This window comes from Eucyclogobius newberryi, unplaced genomic scaffold (genome assembly GCF_026437365.1).
Source record: "Eucyclogobius newberryi isolate DKJ021-1_F unplaced genomic scaffold, fEucNew1.0.hap1 SCAF_10, whole genome shotgun sequence".
Classification (NCBI taxonomy): Eukaryota; Metazoa; Chordata; class Actinopteri; order Gobiiformes; family Gobiidae; genus Eucyclogobius; species Eucyclogobius newberryi.
This window is the reverse complement of record NW_027315724.1, coordinates 15569435-15593105: the sequence shown is the minus strand read 5'-3', so window position 1 is coordinate 15593105 and position 23671 is coordinate 15569435. Positions and strand designations below refer to the sequence as shown.

Below are 23671 nucleotides of genomic sequence, written 5' to 3'. Positions count from 1 at the left end.
ATATTATTTTGTCAAGCTATTCATGTATTCAACTTGAATAGATTGACAGTTTGGCTCGATAACTCATACACACGACCTGCATGCTACTACTACTGATCCACTGATGCTACTTCTACTATACTATGGAAACCTTGCTTGAAACATTATTTCCTACTAATATAATGCATTGGTCTTATTGAACACTTCTCCAAGTTAAAGTCAAATTACAATTTTAAGCACATCTGGGACTGATAGAAACGTGGCAACCACGCTGTTGCCTACCACCACCAACCAATCACACACTATTAAAGGCAGACGGTCTTGATCCACTCAACAGCAGTTTGTGAAATGCAGATGCACAATATAAAGACACTTGTGACTTCATTTTGTTTGGCCATTACAAACAAAAATAACTGCGTTATAAAATCCTATTCATGTGGTATTCCCTGTTTTGTTTCAGGTGGATATAACACCAAAAGCCGTTCACACCACTCACTGCTGCTGTGCCTGTTGATGACGTCATGTGACCTGTCAGACCAAACTAAGGGCTGGAAAACTACACGCAAGATCGCTGTAGGCTTCACAGGCTTTTGCACATTTCCACAACCCCTATGGTGTGATAACTGCTATCAAAGGAATTAATCCATAAGAGAGCAAGAATGACCCATTTTTTGGGAAATACAGATTATGGTGATGCTCAATGATGACATACAATACGGCGTAATACACTGTACTCGTGATATCTCACTTTGTGGGCCATTTTAGGATTATGCTTAATCTTCGCCTGCCCTCTTTAAATCAGCATACCCCTGACCCCACTATTAAACCCTATGCAGCCAAATAATTACAGTCCATAATGATCCTTAATCTATAAAGTGTACTCACATTTCTCTTTGTTCAAATGGGATCAATTTGAATAATTTATATAGAATTCAATATACCATAAAGTTGAAAGTGCAACCCTCTGCACTGTTTTGTCCTACACAAATATTTAAATGACAGAATACTGAAAATGGAACTTTGTCTAAACTCCATGTTCATTGTTATAAAATCAATGTTTGGAAAAGACGTTAATGTGTCTTTTGTGCCCAACAGGAGCTGATCTACAAGGAATTCTTTTCTCAAGGAGATCTGGTATGTTTGACGAGGCAACCTGACAATTCCTCATGGCTTTTTTTGTTTTTGCTGGAGTGTGAGCTGTTTGTCAGAACTCTAACTCATCAGACATGTTGTGATTTGTGCCCAGGAAAAAGCCATGGGGAACAGACCCAGTGAGATGATGGACCGAGAGAAGGCCTATATCCCCGAGCTCCAGATCAGCTTTATGGAACATATTGCCATGCCCATCTACAAGTATGTACCTGTACATACAGGGTATATTCTCAATGCTAAATATTTAAGACTTGAAACCAGCCATAAATGTGAGATGTTCAATTTGAATTAAGCGAAACTATGGTATATAAACAATATCACATAATCAATAGTTTGTATTTGTTAATGGTTTTACTAGTTACCATATATTACTTCATTTAAAAAATACTGTAGCAGCATCTGCAATACACAATTAATTTGCTATGATTCATAAAGATAATAAAGACTATATTAGTAAAACGCAACTTACCATTTACTGAAATCTTGCCGAGCAGAGGGGAGGGAGATGTGGGTGAGTCAGGGCCTGGGGGACAGGCTGTTGTCCAGTCTGGCTCTGGCCTGGATGGATCCTTCTGGATGGATCTGTTCTCCCTGAAGCCAGCAGGACAAACAGGTTTTGTGAGCCGCATGTGACCAAGCAACAATATTAGTGAAGGCAACATTACAAATTATAATTTTTCTTTTTTTTTCCAAGTACAACATGTGTTCAGTGCCATAACTGCTCACAATCTACTAATACATCTAAAATATATCTAAAAGAATTCCCAAAATATTCAGTGAATCGATTGCTTGTGTTCGTCGGTTAGGGCTTATTATATAATGTCATGTTATGGGCTACCTTGCAAAATACTGGTGATTTGCTTAATACATAGAGATATAATTCTTACTTGCTTTGCGTCCACACAGGTTGTTGTCCGAGCTTTTCCCTGGTGCCACTGAGCTGTTTGAGCGAGTGTCTGCAAACAAAGAGCAGTGGACCAAAGTGTCGCACAAGTTCACCATCCGCGGGTTACCCAGCAACAACAGCCTGGACTTCCTGGATCAGGAATATGAGCTGCTACAGGCCCAGGGCGCCTTTGGGAGTGACCACTGCCTCAACGGATGCCTTGACGACACGGACGGGAGCCAGTGCCAGTGACATCAATGACCCCACCGCTGACGGTTTCCTGAATATTTGACATGGCCCAACATGAGGCAGTGTGTACATTTTTAGGGACCTTAGGAAGGAGGGGTCTCTGTGCTGTTACTTAGATGCTTTAGCAGGCCATGCAGGCACGCAGGACTAAGTTTCACACTAAAGAAGTCGAGACAAGTGGATTCATCCCAGCTGGTTCCGTAGATGCCACACATTGTCAGTCTCCCCACGTCCAGGAATGCAGGAGCTTGTGACTTGTTCCTTATCAGCAGCAGCTATAATGGGAAAAAGTTTGTACTAAACGTCTTGTACTACTGATCCTTATTTAAGATTGTAAAAACACACACTGACATACAAACGCACATCCTGTTTAAAGATGCTCACGACAGATTCAAAAGACTACTATTTCAAATGTAACAGTGAGACTAAGTGCTATACTTTCTGTAAATGTTTTATAACTGTAGCTTATTGGTTTCTATGGCTTAGCTTTGTTCACGTCAAGGCAGCTCTTTGACACTGCTGCTGTTACGGCCCCCTCACCTGATGCTTACAGACGCATGTCCTACCAACTCATCATGTGTTATTTTGTTCTGGGTCAGAGTTCTCTAAGGTTAAGAATTTACCACAATTCATTTTAAACCAAATGCTTATTGCTAATAAGCTCTTTGGGCATGTTGACCTACCTTGGCTTTGCCTAGATTACATTCATGCCATTATGTGTCATCACGTTTGTTTCAAGTGGGCCTTAGAGACAATTTGACAATCACTGTCAATGACACACGTGAAACCATTAACAGAATCGCACATAACACTGGGGCATCCTGCAGCACCCGTCGTCATTGTCTGTGTGGTCATCCCAATACCCTACGACTGGTAAATGATTCCACTAAGATGATTTTTAATATAATTTTGCTAGAAGAGCAACAAAAGCCCTTTAAATTTCCATCTCATTTGTTTGTGTCAATGTAGACTATAGACTGTGTTATAAATACAAAGTGTGTCTCTGAGTGTGTTCTATGCCTTATTGCGCATCTCTGCTGCCTTTCTTAGAGCTTTTAATATATTATAATGAATTACAGAGCCTGTCCGGTGTGTAAGTTGTAACATAGTGTGAGTGGGGACTGAATGACCGCCATGCTCAGAACATGTATATTTGTGAATTAACTTTGTGAAGATGTCACTATACACATTGTAATTTCGGTTATATATAGTGTACATTAGAAAGTTCGATGACAATAGTGTTTTGTCAGATCCAAGATAGCCATTTTAGACCACAAACATTTATTACGTTTAATTTTACCTTTCATGGGATGTGGGCAATAGTGACACGATGATGCATTGTTTTTATGTGGGATGTGTGATTACATCAGTATGTGGGTGTTAAAAAGCAAGAAAGATTGTTTCTTTAGTTTATTCAATGATTTCTAACCAGATTTCTTTATCCTTACATGCAGCCATCATAACAGTTGGAGGTAAAAATATTAGAAATAAAGATTATATAAATTATTGTCATTTTGTATTGTCAAGTTCTAAGGGCATATAGATACACATACGCGTGTCTCACACATGAACAGGTATTTTTTGCAGTATTGTTTGAAACCACTCTTTCACAATTACCTGCCTTTTTTATGTGCAATATGAAATGTCTGCCTCTGTAATATTGCATAGATAACTATTTAAATACCTATGCCTCTTCTTAAATGACTGTACTCACAGGTATATGTTTCCCAAAGGCATTGAGGTGACACAGTAAGGCGCTTCTATTGAAAGACTTAAAGGACTGTGATATGCGGTTGAGATAAAAATCTTATATTTGTTTATTTTTTTCTTCTTTAGGCTATTGTGTGTCTGTTCTTGTTCCAACGTCAGGGTTTTATGTGCCAAGCAAACATTTATGTAATACTTCCTGGCTCAGTTGCAAAGGCAAACCTGGGCAAACATGAAATATATATTATGTTTTCATATTGAAATTTTGCAACATAATGCAAGGTGTGAAAAATGAGACTAATCCAGGTAGTATACCCAATCAAGGCTTTTTCAACGGATGGACCTGTTTCAAGTGGCAAAATATAATTACTGTACATAAAGACTTTTCAAAGAAGATGTTACTTAATTGTCTGTAGTTATTACAATGGAAGGTTTCCACTTCTGTATTTCTATACAGTTGTTGCATCCTGTTCACCTCTTTCATGACATTTTGAGGAACCACAAACGAGTTTCGGAAAGATACAAATAAAAATCCCAATGTTTATTTAGGATTTACATTTAATTATTATTATTATTATGTTAAGAAATTAGTTATTTAATTTAGGTTTTGGTTGATTACCTTTTATGCTGAACAAGAATTTGGGAAAAAGACTATTGAATGAGATTTTGGTTTGGTTTTTGCTTTTCTTGAAATAAATATGGTGAAAGCCTTGATTATCTTGGTTGATTCACTTTATCATAAAATTATACCTACACGAACGATATCTTAAAACAATAATCTACAGTTTTATTGTCCATTCTTATTACACATCAATAAACTATAATTCATTGTTAAATAAGAAATATTATGTGTTTGTATTAAACCGTGATCTTGAACGGCTTGATAATAGAAACCTGACATTTTAGAAAGTCATAGGCTTATTTTTTTTAAATATTCACAACTAAGTATGTGGGTGGGCATAGGGGATGGGTGAAAACAGACATTCTCAGAGAACTAAAGCATCAACCAGTTACAATACAATAATTGAGGCAAATACTCAATACACAAATGAACTAGGCTTCAACACAAACTTAGTAACTAAACAAGACTAACTTAAGTTATTTGGACAAACTTTCCCTATCCTATGCTATACCAAAAATACAAAGAAAGCCTACAGAGAAATGAGGCTGTTTCATTGTGTTCATGATAAAGTTTGTGAACGGTGAGCTGCGGTATCGCGGGAGTTGCGCCGCGTGATGACGAGCGCAGTGAGAAGTGCAGGTGTTCCGCCATTGCTCCATGTAGAAGTATCTGCTCTGGCGTTTGACTGTCAACAATAAACTTGAGTCGGGACGCGGAGCTACGAGGTCGGGTGGAATCTCGTCGGCTGCTCCTCTATCCAGCCGCCATCCCGTCCCAACTCGGAGAATATTTTCATGTAAACACAGCGCCCACAGACGAGGCAACCATGTCCAATCTCAGCAAAGGCGGTACCAAGAAGGACACCAAAATGCGAATACGGGCCTTTCCTGTAAGTGCACGCCGCCGTCAGCGCTCCGTCCGCCGCACAGACGCACACTCGAGCCCCGCGGTCTGGCTAGGAGCTAACATGCTAACAGGCTAGCTTAACCACAACTACCATGGTTATCTTTGGAAGACCTTTAGCAAATGACATGTTGTTGTCATAATTGGGTAGTTTAAGCTTTTATCATGTGTTTATAGAGGCATTTTGGACACTTTATTCACATTGTCATGCGTCGCTAGCAGACTAACCATGCAAACCGGCAGACGTTAACATTAGCATTCTATTCGGACACTTGTTGTTTTGCATGTTTACATTTTTATTTACCCAAGACTTTTCAAGTTAAACCTCATATTAGCTCAGTTGGTCTTGGATAACTTCAGTATTTGACTATTTATCATATTAACGCTAAATGTGGCGTTTTGAAGAGGTATGTTGTGAACACAGCCGTGCTAACGATGATCTGCCGTTAAAGTTAGAGATGATCAAGTGTAATATTTTTGTCCACGTTAAAAGACAGTCTTTCCTTTTAAATGTATGAGCGATAAAACGGGGTTGTCGTTCATTTTGAAGTGAATTTTGGGCCTGACACTGACCTACAGAACGGGTAGTTTAGCTGCATGATTGACAGTGGGACCTACGTTTGTCATAAATGTGGCCCAGTCCTGACAGAGCTGTTCCTGCCAGAATCATGCATGTGTTTGGGCTTGTTCACACAGAGGAGCACACAACAGCACACAGCACCTCAAGGGCCTCCCCAAAATGACAGTTGACGAGTTTGAATGTGTCAGACATAAATGAGAGCTAATAAGAGTTGCTCAAAGTCGTAAATGGTCCATGCACTTTCAGGCAGCTCCAGGGGCCATGGCTGCAGGAGTAGTTCAACTTAAGAGAACTTTTATTTATCACACATTTAGGAAATTTCAGTGTTGCACCATACGGGAGAATAGATATGGAATTAAAAATCAACAGGAATAAACGGTACAGGTGGGAGATATCGTAAAATGTATCATATTTAGAGAAATTAAACTATCAAAAATATTGTCTATAATGAACTATTAAAAAATGACCTCCAAAAGGAGGTCAAAGTAAATATTTCAATAATGTGATAGTTCTGCCCTTTGTTGTCTGTTCTCATTTGACTTGAACCTCAGCTAAGACACTTACAGGCCCATTTTAGCACATTTCTGATGCTTTGTCTGAATATCGTAACCAAGTTAATGCAAAGAAAAGCAATCATTGACCTTTGTCAATTTCAGCCGCCTTCGAGAGTAAACTTAAATGTAAGTAATCTAAGTAAAATATTATACATCTGACCTTCGACCTCCTCAGACATACATGTAGCCTACCTGACTAATGATATTAATATGTACAGTTAAACCAACTTATTTTACAGAAAATACCTGTAAATAACCTTCGTACCAACACATCACCATTCATTTTCAAACTACTCAAAGCCCCCAGGCTACTATCACAGATGTATGAAGGGTTCATTTCCAAAATGGATTTCTCCCTTTAGAAAATGTACTATATATATTTTTTTTTAATTCCATCTTCTACTCACCACAATTTAAAATCTTTTTTTTTTTTTTATTACAGTATAATTGAGGCAATTTTTATTTCGCTTAAATAGATTCGGCATTTGAAAACGCTGCTAGTAAAGGAGTTCCTTTTCTTTTTTTGATTTATCCCATAGACAAACGAATGACACACACTAATCATCATCACCCAACTGGTCACTAATCTGCATTAATACTAGTACAACTAATCCAATGCAAAACTCCTCATAGAATTCACATAACTGCACATCAAATCATTACAGTTCTGGTCAGAGGTCATGGAGGTTCTGTCAAAGGTCTTCCGTTTCATCTCTCCATCCCCAACAGTTTGTTTACTCCCTTTATCCATGAAATTACATGACTTTCTCTGTCTATAATACTATAAACAATAAACCACTAGCTCACAGGAACATTAAAACTGTTATGTACAATAAGTGACAAACCATATGACTATGGTTATGTACAGTGCAGCATATGGACAAGCATAAATGGCAGCTAAAGTGACCAGTTTATTGTATCGTTGATTCACATTATGTTACAATTCTGCACATAGAGTCAATATGAGTCAATAAGTATAAGTGCTTTGGGAGTTACTCAAGCCATGTGATACATACATATATGATATTGTTCTGCTGGGCATTTCAAATTTGGATATAAACTGTTCATATTATTTGCATAAACAACTTTTACAGCAACTTGGCTCAATAAGGATAAGTTTGTAAATCATGTGATGCAATATCTTATGGGATTTTAAGCGCAGCACAGTTGCTCTATAGTATTACTGTAGCAGATATGTAGCTTAAAGCCGCAATGGACGATTTTTCTGCGATTTGAGAACGCAGGCGGAAGTGCGCATGCGCACTCCCCCGTGCGGACTGATACAACACACACGTGCGTTTGTTTATTAGCGCGACGGATCGCATCGCTCGTCTCCCGTAGATTTACGTCTTCTTCTGAGCCAGCTCGAACTGTCTTTCTCTGTCTTAATTTTAGGTGCGTTTTTATGATTGATACGTGGCAGGACTAATCGGCAGTCCACGCCACGAGGAAATAAGACTCAGATTTGGGCCAAAAAAATCATCCATTCAACCTTTAAGCTGTAGATACATTCTAACATGATTGTTTCCGCCTCTTCTCTTTTCAGATGACGATGGATGAGAAGTATGTAAACAACATCTGGGACCTTCTAAAGAATGCCATCCAGGAGATTCAGAGGAAGAACAATAGTGGCCTGAGCTTCGAGGAGCTGTACAGAAATGCATACACTATGGTACTCCACAAACATGGGGAGAAACTGTACACAGGCCTGCGAGAAGTGGTCACAGAGCACCTCATCAATAAAGTAAGTCTTTAGTCTTTAGTCATGCACAAGGGGAGAGTTATTTTAGAGTTGCTCCGATCAGAATATTTGAGGTAGATCACCGATATGATCATCTGAAATTTTGATCTGCTGAAACCGATCACAATATATATTAATATTAAATATACTGTACATCATTTATTAGCGAAAAATGCTTTTGATGATATTATGTTTCAACCAAATATATCTAGTTTATAGGATCAACAGTTTTCCTCTCTGAGCAGTTTGGACAGTTTGAGGAAGGAAAACGTGCAGAAGAGTGCAGCAAGGATGACTATGTGATATGCCATTGTAACTTTGACAAAACCATGATGAGCTTTGCATTTTCACTTTATATGCAGGTAACTTTGGTAAATGTAAAGCATCAAAAAACAAAATAAGACACATCAGTTTTTGCAGGCCCGTGGCTCTTTTTACATTCAAAGCATGCATTAAATTATTGCTTTTTAAGAGAGAGCTCGTATTTCCATGTTTAGTAACCCACGTTTAGTAAACACGCGGCTGCTCCGTTGTTGTCCGCTCCAGGACCAGGCGAGGTGGATACAGACTTGAGGATACATCGGGACTTACAGGATCACATCAGAGTTTGTGCATTTTAAAGAGGATTTCATAAGGAGCTCTAACCACGCTACAACAATAACTTATAGATCATCTAACTCAATGTAAATGTGGTCGATGCGTCTGATCGACCCATTTTGCAGATCATGATTGGCAGCCAATTGATCGGAGCATTGATGTTTCTTTCATTTTTGAAAATCAGAAATATAATGAATCCGGTTCAAAACTGGCAAAGTGAATCCAAACAGGTCATTCTTATGTAGAAGTGCCTTGGAGGCCTGCGAGTGCATACCACCAGTGGAGCCACTTGAGTTTGTCTCCTCCCTCCATGTTTTTAGCATAATGGACAAATTATGATGAATATGTTTTACACAAAATTATGATGAATATGTTTTACATACATAACTAGGACAAAATCTGGAAAATATATATTCAATGAGAAAAAAGTTAGGGATGTCAAAATGAACGCGTTAACTCATGCGATTAATCATAGAAAATTGACATATTAATCATCGATGGACGCTGATAAATCACACGTCTGTTTTGACTAAACACGCAGGGAGGTGACCTGAGCGAAGGAGGAGCTGCGCTGACATCGCATGGTTACATTTACACATAAAAACCATCAGTCTGGACACACACAGGTTTGGTTTTGTCACGGAGCACACATTGTTCCACTTGTTTCTCCGCGGCATCTTTAGGTGTTTCCACTCGTCAAAATCAGCCACTGGGTGATGATTACGGGCGTAACGCTGTGGAGAGATAAGACCAAAGACCACCGGAGATCTGGAGTTGAACAGTATGCGCTCTGTGGCAAAAACTAAACTTGCATGCAAGCACTAAGACGGGTGAAATGGCCAAACATGTCACCGAACTGCTACAGAACTCCTGTAGACGCCAGCTCCATCTGTCACCGTCAGAACCACTGTTATTATAGGCCTAGAACCCACTAAACCTGTTCAGTCATCTACATTTACCTGAAGCATGTGGCCACAGATTCAACATGAAATGCAATGATTCCAGACCTAAATTGTAGTTGATTGGGCATTGAAATTATTTATTTAGATTTATTAAATAATTAGCCTAATAGACTATTAGAAATGATTATTTAATTTAATTCGGAAAATGTGTAAAATACTTTTTTTTAATAATTACGTATTAAAAAGCAAGAGTGTAATTAATCTGCTTTTTTATTTATTTTTTTATTTGTATTCATTTATACAAGTTCTCTTTGTCATGTGTAACCTGTTAAAATACAACACAGAATAAACAACAAACACAAATAAAACATTCAATAAAATTAACAATTAATTGCTACATAAAACACATTTATACATACACTATGAGATAAAACTATATACAAATTGATTGACAGCAATAGACAAATATAATAAAAATTAGACTTGACTTGACCACAACCAAAGTGCTAAACCTCAGAAACCAAAACTGACATCTGTTGATTTATGGTCCGTACGTACGTACCGTACAGGGGGTCCGTACGTACGTACGGGGGGTCCGTCCGTACGTACAGGGGCTCGTACCGTCCGTACAGGGTCTGCAGGAAGATTCTCAACTGCCCTTTTGTTCTGAAAATTCCACAGCACAGAAGTTAAAGCAACAGTCTTTTATCTTGGATGTCGACTGCCATAAAACTAAAACAATAACAACAGCAACAACAGTCTAAGGAATAAAGTCTGGCGGTAATGCAACACTCGGATGCCAACCGCCATAAAACAACAACAACAACAACAGAAGATCTTTGTCTCACTTCAAATTCAAAAGGACACAAAATGTTTTGTGGCAATACAATTCTCCTCATCAATATTTATAAATAATTAAATGGCAAAAATGTTGAACCAACTTCTCCCTCTTATCTATTTGACTGCACTTTTGTCTACACAAAGTGCTGCAGACTGAAGTGCTGCAGGGAGCTGTGATCACGTGTTCTTTTTGTGAAAGTGCTCGTACTCCATCATCTCTGTCCAGAAACATGGGAAGGTCATTTTCAGACATGTGAGATGTTTGGTGCTGACCCATGCTGCAGTGAGACTTATGTCAGGCTTTTGAGGCTACAGTACAGGACAAAATGAAAGGAAACTTCAGATAATTGTGTTCTGATTTGTGGGAAACTTCACTTAGTTTTGCTGCAGTCGAGTTTAACTTTTCCCCCTCTTCTTCCAAAGGTTCGAGAAGATGTGCTGAATTCTCTAAATAATAACTTCCTTCAAACATTGAATCAAGCCTGGAACGATCATCAAACGGCAATGGTGATGATTAGGGACATCCTCATGTACATGGTGAGTCGTGCATTTTCACTAGTTTTTCTAGCAATTTTTCTCAAGCATTCTAATCAAATCACATGGTTCTTATGCCAACGTCTTAACCTGTAGATTAATATTAGATTTTAAATGTTCTGGCCGCTGTAATTTAACATTTTTAACATTTATCTGTTTGCATTTTAGGACCGCGTGTACGTACAACAGAACAACGTGGAGAACGTCTACAACCTGGGCCTCATTATTTTCAGGGATCAAGTTGTCCGCTACGGCTGCATTCGAGACCACCTCCGACAGACCCTCCTGGACATGATCGCCCGGGAGAGGAAGGGGGAGGTGGTGGACAGGTAATCTACATGCAATAGAATTTTACCAACCACGAGCTTCATTTGTAAAAGAGTGCATCAAGTTTGACTTCATAGATTATGGATGGATAAAACAGCCTTGAAGCGGCCTTAAAGTGTATTGCTTAGTGCATCCTAGCCTACTTGCACGCCGAGGTTTGAGTGCTTGTAGAACATGTCAGCAACTCAGGTGTGTGGAGGGGCACATGTGGGTCGAAACCACTGATGTGTTTAGTTTTGTCAGTTTATTACAGAGGTAAACTGAGAAAGGGGGCTGTAAAATGATGGTACACAATATTCTGTTCTATGAAAAGTCAATACCCATGCCACGACTATTATCTGGGGCCTCATTTATAAAGCACACTAGAATAAATGTTTTTTCAAACGTCCATCAAATATGACGTACTCCACTGCTCTCCACGCCTCTGTGTCGAAGAGCACAATGTTTATCACTATTGATGTTGAGAGCTGTGTACGCTGAGTTTTGTGCATTATAAATGAGGCCCCAGAGTTCATCTTTTTTCCTTTTTGTTCCTTTCTGTTCTCTTTACATCAGGGGTGCAATAAGGAACGCGTGTCAAATGTTGATGATCCTGGGCCTAGAAGGGCGGTCTGTTTATGAGGAAGACTTCGAAGCCCCGTTTCTAGAAATGTCTGCAGAGTTTTTTCAGGTTCGAACTGATAAATATATGCAACATATTGTAAATGGCGCTGAGACGTTTAGATCATTGTTCATTTGTCTTCCAGATGGAAAGTCAAAAGTTCCTTGCTGAAAACAGTGCCAGTGTATACATCAAGAAGGTGGAAGCCAGGATTAATGAAGAGATTGAGCGGGTGATGCATTGCCTGGATAAATCCACTGAAGAGCCCATTGTCAAAGTGGTGGAGCGAGAACTCATCTCCAAGCACATGAAGACCATTGTAGAGATGGAAAACTCGGGCCTGGTCCATATGCTCAAGAATGGCAAGACAGACGGTACGATTTTGATTTGATTGAGCCAAAAGCAGTTTTTACAGCAGGGACTCACTTTCAGTGTCTGTCTTGGCAGATCTGGCGTGTATGTACAAACTGTTCAGCAGAGTTCCCAATGGGCTGAAGACCATGTGTGAGTGCATGAGCTCGTACCTGAGGGAGCAGGGCAAGGCTCTGGTGTCAGAGGAGGGGGAGGGGAAAAACCCAGTGGACTATATCCAGGTACGGTACACACTGGACATTCCTAGAAAACTTTTGGAAAGCAGGGCAGCAACTCAAAGAATACTATTAGAAAACTGGAATTTTGACAATGATATTTCAAACATATTTTCAAGCCTTTTTGGGTTACATTAACCCTAAACAGAGTTGGAATGGTTTATTGACTGTAAAATCGCATGTTCCTTCTATTCAATGTTCTGCTTCTTGATGTAATGTCTGTGTTCATTACAGGGTTTGCTGGACCTAAAGTTACGATTTGATCGCTTCCTTCAAGAATCTTTTAACAACGACAGACTTTTCAAACAAACCATAGCTGGAGACTTTGAGTACTTCCTAAACCTCAACTCTCGTTCTCCTGAATACCTTTCACTTTTTATTGATGATAAACTGAAGAAAGGGGTCAAAGGGGTAAGTTTAAAGTCTGCTTGAAATCACCTAGAGTATTTTATCATCACTAATCTCTGTCTCCACCTGTTGGACAGCTCACAGAGCAAGAGGTGGAGTCTATACTGGACAAAGCCATGGTGTTATTCCGCTTCATGCAGGAGAAGGATGTGTTTGAAAGGTATTACAAACAGCACCTCGCCCGCAGACTGCTCACTAACAAGAGTGTCTCTGATGACTCTGAGAAAAACATGATCTCAAAGCTCAAGGTGAGAAAACGTCTCATTTAATGCCCTAAGATCTACTTATTGCATCAACTTTTAACTTAACAGAGCTGGTCTGTCTGTGAGCCCTTAAAACACACTTTTGTCTCTAACAGACAGAGTGCGGCTGTCAGTTTACCTCAAAACTGGAGGGCATGTTCCGGGACATGAGCATCTCCAACACGACATTGGATGAGTTTAGACAACATTTACAAACTACTGGGGTAAGGACTATGTGACAAACCGTATGGACAATATGATGCTCCTCTCTTCTACCGGTGATGTGTGGGGGCAAAAGACAGTGTGCCACCAAAAGACTTTTCAACCATGTGATGACATAGGAAGGAGTTTCTATCTATAGGATGTTTCTGTTGTAGTGAAGTAGCAGGAAAATACTTGGACACGGCTCACTATAGTTTTCAATGCAAAAAACAAACTATTCTCGCTAATAGTTGGTACCACTTTATAATAACTACACCTTAATTTACCCTTGACAAAGCATGAACAAAGACTTACGGTCATTCACTACAAGCAAAACTCTTTTGTTTCGGATGTTTATGTTCCTGTTAAGGGGTGCAATCTTGGCCATTTTTACACTCACCTTATTTAAATATATAAAAAACCTGGAAGCTTGACGCAAGCTTGTAATACCTTTTTTTTTTCCACGTTTCTGCGCGTAAACCACAGAAGTTTCAAATTGATATCTTTAAACTAAAGCTGTTTTTCTGATTACCTGTAGTGTTTTGCTTTAATTCATAAGAATATAGTTTATTAAGCATGATTCAGGCTTAGTAACTACTTAATTAATGTTAGAATGGGGCTATTAAGCCTGAATCATTCTTAATAAAGTGTTTGTTCACGATGAATAAAGTCTTGGTTCATGCTTTATTAAAGCATGAATAAGTGTATGATACTTATAAAGTGTCAACAAAGTTTTCTACTACCAAACCAGCAAATGCAAAAATAAATAAATAAAACGAGAGATGCAAACATTCTAAGTCTAAGCAATCATAAATGCACTGCCATTTCATACAGTTATAAGATCACATTTCTGCACCTGTAGATTAAACAGTCTTTTAGATTCGACCCTTAGACTCACACATCTGCCTGTTTTTGTGGTATTCTTTTTTTTGTGCTGATTTTATGCGCATTCACAAGAATGCCCTGTAGTGATGAGTAGATGTCTGTCTTTGATTTACCTGGACTTGTGTTATGGCCATCATAGGTGTCACTTGGGGGAGTGGATCTAACGGTTCGAGTCTTGACCACAGGATACTGGCCCACCCAATCAGCAACACCCAAGTGTAACATCCCGCCCTCTCCACGTCATGCATTTGAAGTCTTTAGGAGGTCAGTCTGACCGTCCATCATGGCAACATTTGAAATAGTTTTTTAATGTTCAAAGATCTTCCACAAATGTTGTAACTTGCTGTGTAGGTTTTATCTTGGTAAGCACAGCGGCCGACAGCTCACACTGCAGCATCACATGGGCTCGGCAGATTTAAACGCCACGTTCTACGGCGCAATCAAAAAGGTATGTTGAATGTACAAGAATTTCTAATGCTGCATAGTTTGTTCTTTTGTGTTCCAAATGCCTCATGACTGACCATAACACTGATTTACCAATTGCCCTAACCTGGTTTTAGGAAGATGGGTCTGAAGTTGGAGTGGGAGGAGCTCAAGTGACGGGTTCCAACACTAGAAAGCACATCCTGCAGGTGTCCACCTTTCAGATGACCATCCTTATGTTGTTCAACACAAGAGAAAAGTCCACGTTTGAGGTATCTAAACAGCCGTGTGCATTCATGAATCTGCACATCTAGATTATCCTAACTTTATTGTATCCATTGTAGGAAATCCAGCAGGAGACGGACATACCGGAAAGGGAGCTGGTGCGAGCACTTCAGTCCCTGGCCTGCGGGAAACCAACCCAAAGAGTTCTCACCAAGGAGCCTAAATCCAAGGAGATGGAGAACGGCCATGTGTTCAATGTCAATGACCAGTTCACCTCCAAATTACATCGAGTGAAGATCCAGACAGGTAGAGGAAAGCTCCTTTTAGACATGCGTTAGGCCTTCATCGTGTCGTTTCTGTGCTAATGCTGTCCGTGTTATAATGTGCTAGTGGCGGCAAAACAAGGAGAATCGGACCCAGAGAGGAAAGAGACGCGACAAAAAGTGGATGATGACCGAAAGCATGAAATAGAAGCTGCTATAGTTCGCATCATGAAGTCCAGAAAGAAGATGCAACACAATGTTCTAGTAGCAGAGGTAAGTTGTCTCTTCGTGCCTCAGTGAGTAAAAGTAAAACATCTAAATCATAGACTTAACCATTATTAATGCTGTGTTGTTTTCACAGGTCACGCAGCAGTTGAGAGCACGGTTCCTCCCCAGTCCTGTAGTTATCAAGAAGCGCATTGAAGGACTTATTGAGCGAGAATATTTGGCACGAACGCCAGAGGACCGTAAAGTGTACACTTATGTAGCGTAATGCAAGTGAATTCAATGAAAGTGGAATCCAATCTTTTTGTGGACTACATTCAATGAACTTGGAAGTGCTTTCATCAATGATTTTGGGAGACACTGGGAAGCTTCAAAGACGGGAAGTTTTCTAGCAATATTAGATTTCTTCTGGTGAGAGAAACGAATGGGGGTCTAGTTTTGTACAATTCATGTTCCTTGTGGCCTTTGGAGAGAATTGGGTGGGCATGTTTGCCAATTTACTACATGCTGATCTTAAAGAATCAAGAATAAGTTGAATGGCTAAGCAAACATGGTCTACACGGAGAGCAAGAAAACGAATGAATTCACTCCCCACTTTTTAAATGTTTGTCAATGTGTTTCAGTTGTTTTGTGGCACAATTATGGCTGCACTGGTGGATGTGCAGTTGCTCTTGACCTTCCCGTCTGGGATTTTAAACCTTTAAGAGGTCATAATGGTAACTGCTAAAGGCCTGGTTTACTAGAGCAGGCCAACACTTTTTTGAGGGCTTGACAAAACAGGAAGAGTGCTTAATTTATGTTGCAATTATAACTGTTTTGAGGTTGTGGTTTTACTGTCTGGTATGAATTGGCTGCACCTCGCATAGAATGAGATATTTAATTTAAACGGGTATCAGAGACACATTTGCCCTAGACAGAGCAGTTGGTGACATCCACAGATGAAAGTTCACGGCATGTTTTATGCAGTAGGCCTCGGGCGTTTGGTCACCACTGACTTTTCAGCTATAACCCATCTCCAAATACATTCTTCAAGGTGCGAGTTACAAGCAAACCCCTTTTCCCATTTCTCTACAGCAATTTGAACAAGTGGATCAGTCCAATGCCGTTCCGTGTTCCAATATGTACAAATTGTAAAATAATAATTGTTCTCACTGCAAAGGTGGATTGTACAGGGCCTTGTTTTCATCATTAAATGTAGAGTAAATGAATTGAAATGTTTTGTTTTTTTTAACCACCATAAATACGTTGACATGTTTATCATCATAAGACAAATCTGCATCTCCTAAGTGAAGATCTGAATGAGGTTTAAAGTGTAACAGTGAAGTCGTGTTAGAGTGTAAGTTATTACCAAACCAAACCTAACCATGGGCTTGTAGACTGTAATGCTCTTAACTCTCTAACAACACAGTTTCCAGGGTTTAGAGCGGGTTCTTACAAACATACGACCCTCCTGGACCCCTCCTTTGTCCTCACATTAGCCGTGTTAGGCGCGTGCCATCTGCCCCGTTATTCTCGACAGCTTTGGGCTTAAGCTGTCCCCTCTCTGTCCCCTCTCTGTCCCCTCTCTGTGCCTTCCTTTCCCCGGGTCCGAGCCACAGTCTGACCCGGTGATGATCCACAGCGCGCACATCCCGTGGAGTAACTTAACGTTCAACACTTTTTACATCTCGACGGAGTTTGGTTGCCTGATGACGTCAGTGTCCCGCAGAGTCCTGTGTTTGGACCAGAACAGGACAAACGGGACGCTTCTCTCCGTCCGGACTCCTCCAACTTAAGCTCGCACGTTAGTGTCTGAGAGCTGAAATGTGCTGAGTGATGTTTCCCCGCGCGCCACTGAAGCAGAAGCGTCATGAAAGCGTGGAGTCCGGAGCAGAAAGTGAGTAGTAAACGCGTTAGCTCTGGGCTAACACGAGCTAACACATTAACACAGTGTAGCACGTTTTGCACGGCTTGGATAGTGGAAAACAGCATTTCTTATGAAGCGTGCGACAGTCTGCTGTGCCTGTTTGCTTTCTGTACATTGTGTATTTGGTAAATATAGCTTTTTTGCTTCTGTTGGCCAACAACAGATCACTCGTTGTCATGGTGACGGGGGGATGTTTGTCACACCAACCACAAGATGGAGACAGATGTTTGTCTTTCATCCTCTGACACCAGTCAAAAAGTGGAATAATGACGTCTTATTTGTTTTTGTGTCATTCAGATACAAAAACAAATTAACTTAAGGAAAATAACAATCACAAATGACACAAATATACAAATGAATAAACACGTAAAATGTGGACTGCTAAACATTAGAGCAATTTCCTCCAAATCGCTCTTAGTTAATGAATTAATTAGTGACTATAACATAGATCTTCTAGCTCTAACTGAAACGTGGCTTCAACAAGACGACTACGTCAGACTAAATGAGTCCACCCCACCCACCCATGTTAACTTTCAGACTGCCAGGAGCACAGGCCGAGGTGGTGGTGTGGCAGTGATCTCACACTCAAGCCTACTCATGAGCCCTAAAACTAACAATGCATTTCACTCATTTGAAAGCCTCATGCTGTCAATCACATGTCCAAATATGAAAAACCAAAAAGGAGTTTTGTTCATAGTTATCTACCGACCTCCTGGTCCCTACTCAGAGTTTTTAACAGAGTTTTCTGACTTTATATCAAACTTAGTGTTAGCCTGGGATAAAATAGTTATAGTTGGAGACTTTAATATCCACGTGAACATGAGTGATGACGCTCTCAGTAATGCCTTCAGCGCCTTGTTAGACAGCATTGGTTTCACTCAGAATGTAAATAAACCGACTCACACTCACAAGAACACTCTGGATCTTGTCCTAACGTATGGAACAGAGATTAGTGACCTCATTGTCCTCCCTCAAAACCCTATATTGTCAGATCATTTCCTAATTACCTTTCAGTTTATTCTTAAAGATCATCCAGTCCCACAAAATAAAGTTATAATGAAAAGGACAATATCTGAAAAATCTATCTCAAAATTCAAAGAAATAATAGAGCCAATATTCAGTGACATGTCATGTGATCCTGCTGAGAACAGTTTTAGTCCCAGTTTAAGTGATCAATGTGTCGACTTGACCATGAATTCTCTGAAGTCTGCTCTTGACGTTGTCGCGCCGTTAAAACAGAAGGTCATTAGGCCAAAGCGCGCCTCCCCCTGGTACAACCAAGAACTGCGTTCACATAAACAAAAAGTTAGAAAGTTAGAGGGATTATTTCGTCGCTCTCACACCGAAGAATCCCTAAAAGCATGGAAAAGTTGCCTGCTGTCCTATAAGCAGGCTCTGCGTAAGGCCCAAACCAGATATTATTCAAATCTAATAGAAGTCAACAAAAGTAACACTAAATTCCTTTTCAGCACTGTAGCTAGGCTAACAAACTGTCACAGTGCAGTAGAGCCCTCAATCCCAACTACACTCAGCTCTGATGATTTCCTCCTATTTTTTAACAATAAAATAAAAACAATCAGAGATAAATTAGATGAAATTACCCCCGCTATTAGCCCTGAACTAGCCCAAGCTTTAAATCTAACGTCCCATATAAATCCACCTGTAAACTTAGAAAGGTTCATAGCTGTTGATCAAGCAGAGATAACTTCAGCCATTATGTCCTCTAAAAGCTCAACTTGTGTCCTAGACCCCATTCCAAGCAGACTCCTCAAAGACACTAATTATAGACCCTATTCTTAATATAATAAATACTTCACTCGAAAGTGGTTATGTTCCACAGTCCTTCAAACATGCAGTCATTAAACCTCTTCTGAAAAAGCCTAATCTAGATGCCGACCTATTGGTAAACTACAGACCTATTTCAAATCTTCCCTTCGTCTCTAAAATCCTTGAAAAAGTTGTAGTAAAACAGCTTTGTCGCCACCTGCAGGACAATAACTTATTTGAAGTTTTCCAGTCAGGGTTCAGAGCCCACCACAGCACTGAAACTGCACTAGTTAAAGTCACAAATGATTTGTTATTAGCCGCTGACGATGGACTGGTCTCAGTCCTGGTCCTGTTGGACCTCAGCGCAGCGTTTGACACCATCGACCACAACATTCTACTGCAGAGGTTAGAATGTGATGTAGGTGTTGGAGGAACAGCCCTCAGCTGGTTTAAATCCTATCTATCTGATAGGTTCCAATTTGTTAATGTAAACCAGAGCTCCTCACCAAGCTCTAAAGTAATTTACGGTGTGCCACAGGGTTCGGTACTCGGTCCAATTCTGTTTACTCTTTATATGCTGCCATTAGGCAACATTATCAGAAAGCATGGCATTAACTTCCACTGCTATGCAGACGACACTCAGCTGTATTTATCAATGAAACCTGATCAGAGCGATCAAGTAGACAGACTTAGTACTTGTGTGAAGGAGATAAAAACCTGGATGACACTAAACTACCTGCTTCTTAACCCTGAAAAAACCGAGGTCATTGTGCTTGGCCCTAAGCATCTACGAGATGCTCTATCTGAGCAGATAGTCACACTGGACAATGTCAGTGTAGCCTCCAGTTCTACTGTAAGAAACCTTGGAGTCTTATTTGACCAGGAGCTCTCATTTAAAGCTCATATAAATCAAGCTTGTAAAACAGCCTATTTCCATTTGCGCAACATAGCCAAAATCAGAAGAATTCTGCCTAAAAGTGATGCCGAAAAACGTATCCATGCATTTGTAACGACTAGATTAGACTACTGTAACTCCCTGCTTGCAGCGTGTCCTAAAAGCTCCATAAAAAGCTTTCAACTGGTTCAAAATGCAGCAGCAAGATTACTAACAGGAACAAAAAGAAGAGAGCACATTACGCCAGTGCTGAAGTCTCTTCACTGGCCCCCCGTCGAGTCTAGAATCAAATTCAAAATTCTACTCTTGACCTACAAAGCCAGAAATGACATGGCCCCATCCTACCTCAAAGATGCTATAGAACCATATCATCCAAACAGAGCTCTTCGCTCTCAGAATGCCGGCCTTCTGGTGGTCCCAAGAGTCTCTAAAAGTACAGTAGGAGGTAGAGCGTTTAGCTACCAAGCTCCTGTGTTATGGAATCAGCTCCCGACCCATGTTAAATATGCTGACACAGTCTCTTCATTTAAGTCCAGGCTTAAAACGTTCCTCTTCGAAATCGCTTATGGTCAGACCAGTTAGGAACAGAAAGATAAACCCACAGCTTTAGCTACGCTGCCCTAGGAGTAACTATGCTGGGGGAAGTATGACAGCTTGAGTACTATCCTCTTCTTCTGACTACTTATGCTATCAAACAATATTTATTTTTTGATTCCACTTGCAAACTGTTCACCGCCTTCTTTTCTTTCTCTCACTCCTGAGGACCTGTGGACCCAGATGCCCCTCCCCTGGTGAAGTGGTCCCTGCCCTGTGTGGACGGTCCCTCATCTGCCTGAAGAGTGGCTCCAGTTCGCCTCAGACGGTCCCTCTTCTGCCTGAAGAGTGGGTCCAGCTCCAGTCTCCTCGTGTCCGTCTGTGAGAGTCGGATCTCTCCTTCACTGGAACTCCTCCAGGTTTCTACGCTTTTTTCCCAAAGAGGTTTTTTTTGTAGTTTTTCCTGGCCGAGAAGGAGAGTCTAAGGACAGAGGACCCTGGGACATCGTCCCTCGCCACCACAGACATTGTCTGTCTTCATCGCCACCACAGACATTGTTGATTCATTTCTCCCTGTGGCCCTCAGAGGCGACTGTTGTTGTGATTTTGGGCCTTACAAAAATAAATTGATTTGATTTGATTTGACTCCAGCAAGATGTCCTCACCTGCCAGTAAGTCCTAATAATAAAGGGCATCTTGTGTTAGTCATTTGTGTCCTAAATGTGTGCTTTCTTTCAGCTGATGTGAAGACCAGACGGCTGAGGCAGCAGCGGCTGCAGAGCACACTTCTGCTACATTTGCACTTGCTGGCCAACCCTGGAGACTCGCTGCTCCTGCAGCAGACCCTGGACCAACTTCTGCGCTGGCTCTGTCCCAGCCTCCGCATCTTTCATGTGTCAGAAAGGGCATCACCATATAAAACATATACTCGATTGTGTCCTGTGGCTGGTCAGTTATCTTGCATGTCGAGCATAATTTTATTGGCAACATAAAACATAACATAAAAACAAACTATTCATATTTTAGGCTATCCTTCTGTGGCCATCACCTTCTTCCTTCATGAAGCTTATGGAGAAGAGCGAATCCTCAAAGTCCTTGACTTCTTGCAGCACCCTCCATGGCAGTATCACCACACAGAGAGCTGTGGCAGTCGGACATTAGGTGTCCACATCTCCTCCTGTAGCTCACCTGATAATCCCTCCCTCAGGCCCTACCTCCTGCCCAGTAGAGACTTCTACAGTCTGGGTGCAGGAATGCCTGTGTGGGGGGTGCGCCCGGTGCACTGTGGAGGAGAGATCCTGCGTGTCACACTTTACACTGGATATGATAACTATGAGGACTCTGTGAGACTCTACGAAACAGTATTACAACGACAAGCTGAGGAGCAAAAGACGGGCTTCTGCTGGTTCACCCTTCACACAGGTAAGTGCGACAGATGGATGAACCAAGCCAGATGGACCAAGCATATCTGAATTGCTATTTACTTGACAGAGCCCGGGCTGACCCTGCAGCTTGCTCTAAAACAGTTGTCACCCGGGGTTCGAGTTGAGCCATGCAACTCTGCTGTGCTGCAGTTCAATGTGGAGGAAATAGGACAGTTGGTTCCTCTGCTGCCTAATCCCTGTACACCTATCAGCCCAACACGCTGGCAAACCGAGGACCTGGATGGAAACAAGGTGCTCTTCCAGGTAAAAAAAAAAAAAAAACATTTTGCCACCCTCAGAACTTAAATTGTAGATTTCTTGGCTACATTATTTGAGAACACCCATCACAAGTAACAAAGCGGTCAAAGACCCTTATGTTAAGTGTGTGTTAATGCTGCCAAAGTCACTTAGCCTGTTCAAATCTCTTTGGTCCAAGTGTGGATCATAATCCCGTCCTTCTGTGCTGTAGGTAAAAACCTCAGTTCAGCCTCAGCGACCTCTGACCTGTGCTTTCCCCCTGAGCGGACCCACTGTGTCGCCTCGAGGGCGACAGCTCAGCAGCGTGTCCCCGAGCAGGTTCAGCAGCCCCCTCTCCTGGCACGCTCACAGACAAGGCAAGTGGACTCATCTATGTAAATGTGGACACAACTACTGTAGGTCACTGGTCACGGCCCTATCTGCTTCACTCTCAGTTACATGTCTGATGGTTTATTTCACAGGTTCAGGTTCTAATGTGTAACTGTTTGTGGTTTGTCCTGCAGGGCATAAAGCTCGAGATGGTGATGGAAGAGCAGACAGTTTTGGTTCAGGCAGTGGGTGCAGCAGTCCTCCTGGCAGCTCGTGTTACTCGTCCCAGCGCAGCAGTCCTGCACCAGTGGCCCTCTCCCATCAGACAGAGTCCCCTCGCCCACACATCACACGCTCTCTGTCCCACCTGCTTCTAGAGGAAGACGAGGAGACCAACGTGGACACAGGAGACCTGGTCTCACCTTTGATTGACATTGTTCCCAAAACGATCAGGCGTTCTTCCTCTGTGGACCTGCTGATGAGTCAGAGCTCAGAGAGGCCAGCAGCAGTGGGGGCCTCAGCAGTGGAAGTGATGGCTAAAGAGCTGAGGGAATGTCTGCCCCGGACCCTCGGCAGCACTGCACAGACTGAACTCAGCCCCAGATCCAATGGGATCAGCAGGACTAGGCCTGAGCCCCCCACAACGCTGTCTCTGAAAGCAAACAGTGAAGAGAACATGGACGAGTTCTACATCTGAACCCTACAAGACACTATCATGTGGAGCATAGACTTTACACTTTTATTTTTTAATATAAAATACTAGATATATTTTTTTGGTCAAAAGGTTCATTTGATCATGCTGGAGTTATTGATAAATAGATTCTTCCTCTTCTGTGGGACAGTAATGTTACATGACTAATGTCCGCGTGCAGCTTCTGTCTCGTCCTGATTCAAACTGGTTTTAAAGTTGTGATGTTTACAGTGAACTGAGGCTGCAGAGACTTC

The 23671-nt window shown here is 41.2% G+C and overlaps 3 protein-coding genes across 4 annotated transcripts in view; all 3 read left to right on the top strand.

The window, feature by feature from the left end:
• Window positions 1–4374, top strand: part of pde2a (phosphodiesterase 2A) — a 181817-nt gene extending 177443 nt beyond the window's left edge. For both annotated transcript variants that reach the window (XM_072461818.1, XM_072461820.1), the window contains exons 28-31: window positions 440–552; window positions 1075–1113; window positions 1226–1332; window positions 2038–4374. In XM_072461818.1, coding sequence (XP_072317919.1) covers window positions 440–552; window positions 1075–1113; window positions 1226–1332; window positions 2038–2269 — 491 coding nt within the window. In that variant the 3' untranslated portion in view covers window positions 2270–4374. The remainder of the gene's footprint in view (window positions 1–439; window positions 553–1074; window positions 1114–1225; window positions 1333–2037) is intronic.
• An 830-nt stretch (window positions 4375–5204) lies between these two features.
• Window positions 5205–16841, top strand: cul3b (cullin 3b). The gene is made up of 16 exons (XM_072461817.1): window positions 5205–5484; window positions 8179–8376; window positions 11136–11249; window positions 11415–11575; window positions 12129–12243; window positions 12320–12548; window positions 12622–12767; window positions 12996–13172; window positions 13247–13417; window positions 13528–13635; window positions 14637–14761; window positions 14849–14945; window positions 15058–15192; window positions 15265–15451; window positions 15536–15681; window positions 15770–16841. Exons 1-16 carry the CDS (start codon window positions 5422–5424, stop codon window positions 15899–15901), a joined length of 2304 nt encoding a protein of 767 aa, XP_072317918.1. The 5' UTR covers window positions 5205–5421; the 3' UTR covers window positions 15902–16841.
• A 4527-nt stretch (window positions 16842–21368) lies between these two features.
• Window positions 21369–23459, top strand: fam124b (family with sequence similarity 124B). The gene is given in 6 exon segments (XM_072461816.1): window positions 21369–21406; window positions 21474–21683; window positions 21762–22157; window positions 22227–22423; window positions 22629–22773; window positions 22879–23459. Coding segments are annotated over 6 exon segments (1509 nt in total). The 5' UTR covers window positions 21369–21390; the 3' UTR covers window positions 23424–23459.
• The last annotated feature ends 212 nt before the right edge of the window (window positions 23460–23671 follow it).

What these genes read in the sequence shown, in the direction of transcription:
- cul3b (XM_072461817.1), top strand. Translation starts at nt 5,422, where the DNA reads ATGTCCAATCTCAGCAAAGGCGGTACCAAGAAGGACACCAAAATGCGA. An exon ending in CAGAGCACCTCATCAATAAA is followed by an intron (nt 8,377 to 11,135) that starts GTAAGTCTTTAG and finishes CTTCTTCCAAAG; the next exon opens with GTTCGAGAAGATGTGCTGAA. An exon ending in TCGAGTGAAGATCCAGACAG is followed by an intron (nt 15,452 to 15,535) that starts GTAGAGGAAAGC and finishes ATAATGTGCTAG; the next exon opens with TGGCGGCAAAACAAGGAGAA.